Source organism: Chinchilla lanigera, unplaced genomic scaffold (assembly GCF_000276665.1).
Source record: "Chinchilla lanigera isolate Chin_1 unplaced genomic scaffold, ChiLan1.0 scaffold00055, whole genome shotgun sequence".
In the NCBI taxonomy this organism is placed as follows: domain Eukaryota; kingdom Metazoa; phylum Chordata; class Mammalia; order Rodentia; family Chinchillidae; genus Chinchilla; species Chinchilla lanigera.
The window spans coordinates 14,756,504-14,766,078 of record NW_004955456.1 but is presented as its reverse complement, the minus strand read 5'-3'; the positions used below and the strand labels follow the sequence as shown (position 1 = coordinate 14,766,078).

The 9,575-nt window shown below is 48.9% G+C and overlaps 1 protein-coding gene across 4 annotated transcripts in view; it reads left to right on the top strand.

Moving 5' to 3' along the window:
* The window catches only part of Styxl1 (serine/threonine/tyrosine interacting-like 1), a 63,811-nt gene that overhangs the window by 53,248 nt on the left and 988 nt on the right, over positions 1–9,575 (top strand). For all 4 annotated transcript variants that reach the window (XM_005396809.2, XM_005396808.2, XM_005396807.2 and 1 more), the window contains 2 exons: positions 3,261–3,358; positions 4,404–4,516. In XM_005396809.2, the coding sequence (XP_005396866.1) occupies positions 3,261–3,358; positions 4,404–4,516 (211 nt within the window). The remainder of the gene's footprint in view (positions 1–3,260; positions 3,359–4,403; positions 4,517–9,575) is intronic.

Sequence of the window (9,575 nt, the reverse complement as noted above, 5' to 3'; positions counted from 1 at the left end):
CAGGCTGGCCTTGAGCTCACTTTGTAGCCCAGGCTGGTCTCGAACTCACAATGATCCTCCTGCCTCAGCCTCCTGAGTGCTGGGATTACAGGCGTGCACCACCACTCCCGGCTGTATATATATTTTCAGTAAAGGTTTTAATCTCTTAGATTTCTGTTTGGATCTGTTTTATGGATTCCATTTCTTTCCTATACTGGGCATTTTTTGTTTCCATCATTCTTCTAAGCTCATCTATTCATTTATCTCTGTCTTCTATAATATCTTTGATTTTAAGCATCATTTCTTTCTCTACCTGAGAGATTATTTTCTCTATAGGCCTTTCCACTTGGTTTTTCACTTCTGTTGCTATCATTTCAAAAAGTTCCATTGTTTGACTCCCAATTTCATCTATCTCCTTGAGTTCTGGGCTTGTCCTGGGTGGGCTGGGGTTCTGGGGTTGCATTTTGCTTTTGTGTCTTGTCATTTTCTATTTTCTCTTTTTTATTTTGTTTTCTATGTTGATACTTGCCAGTTTCTAATGATATATAGCTTTATTGGTAGTATTGAGGTTTCCCTAAAGGATGTCTGTTCTTCAGGGATATCTTCTAGATGTAGGTGGTTTCTTATAGTTACCCCAAGACTCTACCTTCCCAATTTGTAAAGGATGCAAGATTACTATTTGACTCAGCTCCTAATCCTTTGGTGCTGGGCTGTAGTGATGACTATGACCTCATACAATCACAGATTTCTCATACAGGGGAGAAAAAACTGTTTATAATATGTGTGACATCCTGGCTAAAGTAGCAGATATTAGTACAGATATAGTTTCAAGTACAGCTTAACTACTGATAAAGTATGGTAACCATTAACCTGTTACCTCTGACCACAGGAGCAAACTCTAAAATTATATAATGAAATCAAACATATACTGTACACTTGTATGTAGTGATTTTCCCTTTAGTCATGTGATTTTACCCTTCTGGGGGGGCGGGGGTTACGATGGACAGGGGATAGGCTAAAATGATGAGTAAGGTCAAATGTAGTAGAATCAAGGCTGGAGATTAAAGGATGATCACCTGAGTTTTGGGAAACTGGAGGACATAGGAGGGAAAGAATGAAATAGAATATGAAAGAATGGTCAGAAAGGGCACAGACAATGTTTGCTCATTTGAAAGTTTAAATTCAAGACGTAGCTGAGGAAAGAGAGAAAGAGGGTCTATAGAGGAGAATGAGAAGGAAGGGTAAAAAAACCTAAACACTGAAAAAAAGAAGACAAGGCTGGGGGTATAGCTTAGTGGCATAAGCGCCTGCCTAGCAACCGCAAGGTCCTGAGTTTGATTCCCAGTATCAGAAAAAAAAAAAAAGAAAAAAAGAAGAAAGAGAAAGAGAGTGAAAAATAAGAGAAGAAAAAAAGGAAAAGAAGACCAGAGAAGGAGATGAGACCAAAAAAAGAGAAGAAAAACCCAGATACAAAAATAAGTACAGAATATAGAACAAAACAGGATGACATCCAACCAGAGAGGAAAGTGATAGCCAATCAGACAAACAAGGGAAATGCTGTTCAGTTCTGTGGTGATGTCCATATTTAATCTGAGAAACGTGCTGGGTATGAAGCTGCTCTTGGCCTCTGGATGTGGGAGGTGGGACTGGCCTTCTGTGGGTGGAGTTCTCCAAGTCCAACTGCTGGCTCCACACCGCTGCTTCAGACACTTCCATGTTGCTGGTCTCCCTAATTGCTCCACCCTCCAAAGGCGTGTGTGCATCCATGTACCTGGGGCCCAGCGGTTGTCCTGGGTCTCAGGTCTTCGGGTTCCGATTGGTCTACTCAACAAAGGCGTGTGTCCTTACACTCCTCTCTCAGGCCCTGCTGTCCCAGAGATAATGGAGGAAGCGCAGAGCACAGACCCACACCCCTCTCACAGACTCTGCTGTCCCAGAGGTCTATATGGTATTTTTTTTTTTTTTTTTTTTTTTTTTCTCCGGTACTGGGAACCGAACTCATGACCTTGCACTTGCCAGTCAGGCGCTTTTGCCGCTGAGCTAAATCCCCAGCCCCTATATGGTATTTTTTAAATGTCAAGTTTTGCCAGGCATGGTGCTGCATGCCTATAGCCGCAGCACTTGGGAGGCAGAGGCAGGAGAATTGCTGAGAGTTTGAGGCCAGCCTGGACTACATAGCAAAACCTTGTCTCTACAAAACCGAACCAGACAAACAAACAAAACCCCAAGTGTCAGTTTCTATCTGCTGCTAGTTTATAGAAACTCAACTGGATTTTATGTCTTTATTGTATACCCTTCCGTGTTCTCTCAAAAGCACCACCCCCATTGTGAAGCTCCCTCATCCCAGTACTAACCCCCCACCTAGCCTACTGGACTGGAGGTGTTCACATGTCTGCTGCCCCATCGCAAAGGGAGATCCTTGAATCTGGGAGGGTCCCACCCAAGGTCTGGCACAGGATGGGCACTGAGCAGATGTTGGAGAGGTGGACCCTGGGGAGGGAGGCAGAGAAGGAGGATGCAGACTTGTGCTTGCATTTGTCTCGGCGAGTGCTCATCAAGAACTGACCCAGCCGCCTGCCACAGTGCTCTGCACACTCCCGAGTGTCACCTGTGGATCTGGGCTTCAAGTGCTCACTGCGTGCCAGGCATTGTGCTGAGCTCCTTGCAGGCCGCCACACACCTTGTGGTCCTCTTCTCTCCCCCTTGTCCAGGAAGGTCCAGCCACTCTGCTCTCTGCTCTTTCTCGGATCGGTTAACCACTCTCCTTCTCGGGGCCTTTGCACTTGCTTCTGTTACCTGGAACACGTCCTCACATACCTGCTTGGCTTGTTCCTTCTCTGTCACCTGTGCTCAGGTGTCACCTTAGTAAAGCTTCCCCAACCCCTGTCCCTGCAGCACCCCGCACACAGGTCTCCATCCCTCTTGTTTGCTCTCAGCAATTTGGCACAGCAGGCTCGGTCTCCAAGGCCGTTATCTGTGCTTTCCCAGCCTTGTTGAATGATTTTGCTCCATGTTCGAGGGAAGCACATGCTTTTGGTTAATAATGACAATGTCGCATTTACTGGGCACCTCTTATGTGCCATCCGGGTGGGTAGTGCCTTCCACAGATGAGCCCACTCAATCCACATCCCACTCCCCTCTCTGGGAGAAGCTCAGATGCCTGTCCGCACCTCCCAGCTGTCTGCCCCCGGTCCGTCACCTGTGGTCCTGCAGTGCAGATGGGGAATACCACCATGGGGCTGTCAGTAAGTCTGCCCCGTTGCCTATGTTCTTCTGCTTAGCTTCGTGGGTGACCCTGACAAGCTTCTGCACATCAAGATAGAAGATTCCTCAGAATCCAAGATTTTGCCCTTTTTACGCCACCTCTGTCACTTCATCGGTAAGGAGTGTCCCCTAACAGGAGGGCGACTCGCCTTGCCTAGGAGGCAGAAGGCTGTGGCGCCTCCTCCTCAGGCCTCTTCTTGGTTGTGACTCCCGGTGCTCAGGTCAGGGAGGACAGGACCCACCCACGCCTGGCCCAGTATGGATGAGCCCTGAGCAATGCAGCAGCCATGGCTCTTCCTTGGGGGCAGTGGGGTCCAATGAGAGCATGAGATCGTGGGCCACTGTCTCTTATTTGCCCAGAATATCGCCACTGTCACTTGACTAGGACCTGAGTCTCAGATTTCTGTGTGCCCTGCTACGAGAAGGCAGAGTCTCATGGCATGGAGAGCCTCTCCCTAGCCTCACCTTCCTGGGCAGCTCTAGGCCAACCCTTTAGTAACTGTGCCTCAGTTTCCTCATCTGTGCCATGAGGGGGTTGACCTTAATCATCATCTCCAAGTCCTCTTCTAGCTTTGACAGTCTGTTTTTTTGCACTCAGTATGTTTATCCTCCGTTCTTGGGGGTTCCCAGGCCAGCATGGGAAGGACTCACAGCCTCAAGGGTTACAGGGTTATAGCAGATATTTCTATGCCAGGCACTGGGCTAAGCACAGAATAGAATAAAACCCGATGAGGGAGGAAGGTATATGCAGTTAACCCGCTTTCCAGATGAGGAAATTGTGCCGTAGAGGAACCGGTCCACATCTGGCCTGTGCTGCCTCTGCTGGTGCCGGGTGTCCTTGAGTGGTGGTCCTGTCATCCTTAGGCCAGCTGGTGGCAGAGCTTCCTGGACGAGAGTCCTGGACAGCTGGGGAAAAGCCTTGCCCTGATGAAGCTAGTGCCCAGGCAGGACTCTCTGGAGCTGCCAGCCAGGTCTGAGGACCCCCTGTGCTGGCACTGTGTCCCCGAGCAGCCATGTGACTCACCCAGGTCCCATCCTGCTTGCTTTGAACTCATTTTCAGGCCATTGGCCCACCACGGCCAGTGTTCTGACAGCCACCCAGGACCACGGGGAAGAGGGCTGTGTAAATGCCACCCCTTCTGCCCTTCCCCCTTCTGCAGAAATTCACCTCCACCTGGGCTCCGTCATTCTGGTCTTTTCCACGCGGGGCATCAGTCGCAGCTGTGCCGCTGTGATCGCCTTCCTCATGCACAAGAAACAGGAGACCCTGCAGGTACGTGTGCTCTGGACCAGGCTTGGGCCACAGCCTCCCCCAGGAGGAGGAGTCAGAGGGACAGGAGCCCAGTCCTTCCTGGGGCCCTGGTGGGGGGTGGGAAGGGGAAGAATGAGGGAGGGAATCCAAATCTAGGGTGAACCCAGTGCCCAGCACCCAAGGGCAAGGTCCCAGTGCTACAGGCTGGAAGGCGGAGGCTGGGTACACAGGGCTGGCTGGAACCTCAGTATGGCTCTGCCACTGTCTCTCTGCCCATGAGGGGCTTGCCTGAGAGCTTTCCAAGGTCACAGAACTGCAGGGCTGGCAGGGCCTTCGCAGGTGTCTGCACCAGCAATCTTCCTTCACCGTGAGAGCAGGGCCCAGACAGGGATGCAAAGAAGGGAGCCATCCTAGCAACCCCAGGAAGAACTGGGGCTCCTGACTCCCAGGCACTGCTTTCTCAGGGGCCCGCTCATGGTCTTAGAGCAGGGATCCCCTCCCCCCAGGCCACAGACTGGTAGTGCTCCATGGCCTATTAGGAAGCAGGCCACACAGCAGGAGGCGAGCGGTGGGTGAGGGGACAAAGCTTCATCTGTATTTCCAGCCACCGCCGTCTCCCACAGTACAGCTTGAGCTCCTCCTCCAGTCGGATGAGCAGCAGCTTCAGATTCTCAGAGGAGTGCGAGCCCTCCTATGAACTGTGCAGGTGCAGGTGCAGGATCTAGGGTGCAGGCTCCTTTGAGTCCCCAAACCATCTCCCATCCCAACCTCCATTTGTAGAAAAACTGTCTTCCGCGAGATCAGTCTCTGAAGCCAAAAACATTGGGGACCATTGTCTTAGAAGACTTGGGTGAGATCCGATAAGCTGCTACATTTGCCTAGGGGTGTGTTTAAGGGGAGAGGAAGGTGGGACAGAGAACAATCCTAGTCAGAGCTTACTGGCCAGTGGTTTGGGGACCCCGTGTGATCTCTGGGAGCAATTCCACTTCTGGGTCTGTACCCCAGAAAAGTGGAAGCAAGCACTCAGACAGACATTTGAACACCTGTCTTCATGGCAGCAATATTCCCCATGGCCAAGAGGTGGAAACAACCCAGTGTCCATGGACAAGTGAATGGATACAGAAAATCCACACAATGAAATATTATTCACCCTCAAAAAGGAAGGCCATTCTTCGTGGCACACAAGCCTGTAATCCTAGGGCATGAGCTGCTTGCTAGGACTGTCAGGGCAAGAGCCCAGTGAGAACTCTTGTCCCACTTGGCTCCTCTAAGTTCTCTAGCAGCTGGGCTCTCAGGGTGATGGGGTTTATGCAGGCCCAGCACCCTAACCCGCAGGGACTCTGCAGGGAGGTGCACAGCCCACCTGTCTGGGCTTGGTCGTTGGGGCCGTGGTCAGTGGTTGGATGGGCACGGGGGCCCCTGAAGTCTAGAGGACCCTGCACTCAGGAAGAGCCCTGGGTCTTCCTCCCTGGAGCAGCAGTCCTGCTCTTATCAAGTCCTGTTGCTGGGTACTCTATTTTCTTTTTTTTGAGACAGGGTCTTGATATGGAGTTCATACTGGCCTTGAGCTCACTTTGTAGCTCAGGCTGATCTTGAACTCACAATGATCCTCCTGCCTCAGCCTCCCGAGTGCTGGGATTACAGGCATGCACCACCACCCCCGGCCTTGGGTACTCTATTTAGATCACCCACAGAACTCTGGTCAGGAGGGACTGCCCCTGTGCCCTGAATGGCATTTAGCTTCTCCTGCCACCAGGTAGCCCTGAGGATCCTGGCGCAGGTTGGCCAAGGCTGTCCCTGGGAGAAGTTCCTGCCTCCCATTGTCTGTGTGTGTGTGTTGGGGGGGTGCTGGGGGCGGGCTTCCTGTCTGTGCAGGAGGGATGCACAGCTCAGCTGTGATGATCGAAGCCCTTGGGACTTGCAAAGAAGGACTTGCAACTTCCATCACTCATGGGCCCGAGGTACCGACTACTGGGGCCAGCTTGGCTTCTCAGGTGCTAAGGCCGAGATGCGGGGTCAGGGAGCGTTTTGGCAAGAACCGGGAATCCAGAGGCTCTGGCTTCAGAGCTACCCGTGATGTGAGTTTTCAAAGCTTGGGTGCAAGGTTGTGTGGGGTCCTAGAGCCAGCATACTTTTAAGAAGCTGCACTCGGTGCCTTTAGGCTGCTGGGAGGAGCTTTGTCCCTTAAAGATCTCTAGGGCGGGGGTGGGGGACACTGGAAGGATTATAATAGCTAATGGTGACAGAGGGCTTTTAGTTCTTTATGTATAATAATAACTCATTCATAGGGGCCTGCGGCTTAGGGTGCTGCTAGTATCCCCGCCTTGCCGGGTGCACGGAGGGGCTGGGTGACTTGCAGCGGTTGCATAGCTCTCAGTGTTACAGCTCAAATCCAAAGTCAGTCGGCCCAGCTCCAGCATCTGGTGCCAGCCAGCGATGTGTGTGCTGGTGGTGGGCGAGAGGGTTTGTGGGGCTTCCTAATGGCCTGTTCCGACCCAGCCAGTGCTGCACAGCTCCGCCCCCTGGGACTACTTTAAAAAAAAAAAACCAATTATGGTAAAATGTACATAGTTTAACCATCTTACAGTGTGTGCTTTAGCCCTGTTAAGTATATTCACATTGTGCAATCAGGCTGCTAAACTTTCACCTCTTGCAAGACTGAGACTATACCCACAAACAACCCTCCACCCCCTCCCTCCCCCAGTTCCTGGAAACCACTGTTCTGTTTTCTGTCTCTGTGAATTTGTCTACTGCAGGTATTTTATGTAATTTCCTTCCCTTTGAAAGTATATTTCATTATATGTAAATCCATAGGTACGCCCATCTGGGCCTGGTGTTTTTTTGTTTTTGAAGGTTATGATAATTAATTAATTAGTTAATTAATTTGTGGTATGGGGATTGAATCGAGGGCCTTTGCACTGAGCTACATCCCCAGCCCTTTTTGAAGTTTTTATTTTGAAACAAGGTCTTGCTAACTTGGTTAGGCTGGCTTCAAACTTTTGATCCTCCTGCCTCAGCCTCCCAGAGTGCTGGGATTATAGGCGTGTGTCACCATGCCCGGATGAGGGATATTAATTATTGATTTTATTTCTTGAGTGTGTTTCAGAAGATGATGGTTTTCAATAAATTGGTCATTTATATTTGTGAGAATAGAGCTGTTCAGTGTATTCTTTATTGTCCTTTTAATGTCCAAAGAACCTGTAGTGATATCCTTTTTACTTTCTGATATTAACAATGTGTAACTTTTTTTCTCCTTAGGCTGAATGAAGTCTCATTGGTTCTGTTGATTTTTTCAAAGAAATAGCTTTGGGGCCGGGGATTTAGCTCAGCGGCAAAGCACCTGCCTGGCAAGCACAGGGTCATGAGTTTCGTTCCTGGCAAAAAAAAAAAAAAAAAAAAAAAAAAAAAAAATCAAGGAAATAGCTTTTTGTTACTGACTTCCTATCTTCAGTTTAATTCTCTTACATGTAGATATCTAGTTTTCCCACCCCTACTTATTCAAAGGACTTTCTCCTATTGAATGGTTTTGTGCTAGATGCAGTGGCACACATGCGTAATCCCAGCTATCTGAGAAGCTCAGGCAAGAGGATTGAAAATTCAAGGCCAAACTGAGCAACTTAATGAGACCCTGTCTCAGAACAAGAAGGGCTGTGATACAGCTCAGCGGTAGAATAACTGCCTAGCATGCATAAGGCCCTGGGTTCAAGGCTCAGCACTGCAAAATCAAACAAAAACAAATACCAATAACAGGAGCACATGATCATGTATGTGGGATTTATTCTGCACCATCTCCTTTATTCCATTGGTCTATCTGATTCACGTCAGCGCTATACTGGGTTACGGCAGCTTTGTCACGAGGTTTTAAATCAAGAAGTGTAAGACTTCCAGCTTCCTTCTTTCTACAAGTTTTTTTTTTTTTTTTCCTATTGGGGTGTTTTAGGATGGCCTTTTCTTTTTGAAGTGTGATAAAATACACATAAAATAACTCAGGCTAATTTAGCTACTTCAATGAGTAGAACTCCTGTGGCATCACTTTCCTTCACACTGTTGCACAACCACCACCACTAGCTATTTCCAAACCCTTTTCATGGCCCAGAATAGAAACTTTATCCATTAAACACTAACCACCCACTTGCCCTCCCCTGCCCTTGGTAACCTCCACCCTACTTTCTGTCTGTGTGTATTTGGCCGGTGGAGAGCTTGCTCAGAAGCGGATCCTAGCGTCTCCCAGGGCTGTCCGTGGTGTAGCCCGGGGCAGGGCTCCGTGTCTGTGCAGCTGAAGGAGACTTGGCTGTGCTCCATCACAGCGCAGCGATGCACAGTATGTCCTTAGAGAACCCTATTTACTCCTGCAGAATTGGTAGTAATGTTAGGGTGGATTTTTATTTCTGAAAAAAAAAAAAAAAAAAAAAAAAAAAAGCCACTTGGGGTTCTGATAGAACTTGCCTTAGATCTATAGGCTATATTGGGATAGTATCAACAGCTTCACAATATCAAACCTGCCAACCTATGACATAGGATGCATTTCCATTTGCTTTCAGCCATACTTGGTAGCTTTCCATGTATAACTTTTTCCCCCTCTTTGGTTTTACTTATTTTTTTATTTGATTCCACATGGAATTATTTTCTTTGGATTATTTTTAATATATAGAAATGCAACCAAGACTTACCTGTTGATTTCATTATAACTTGGCTGAGGGGCTGGGGATTTAGGTCAGCGGCACAGCACCTGCCTGGCAAGCGTGAGGTCTTGTGTTCGATTCCCGGTACCGGAAAAAAAAAACCAAAAACTTGGCTGAATTTTATTAGCTCTGTCTGCGTGTGGAATCTTTATAGCGTTTCCCACCTAGGAGACCATGTCATCTGCAAACATCTCCTCTCCAGTTTGGAGGGTGTTTCTTTCTTTTTCCTGCCTGGTTGCTCTAGCAAGGACTTCCAGTACCATGGCAAATAGAAGTGGTGAGACTGCTGTCCCTGTCCTGTTCCCGGTCCTGTCTTTCCCCCTGAGTATGATGTTGGCGTTGGGCCTTATTAGTCTGAAGAACTGTTCCTACTTTGCTAGGGCGCCTTTTGCCTTTCT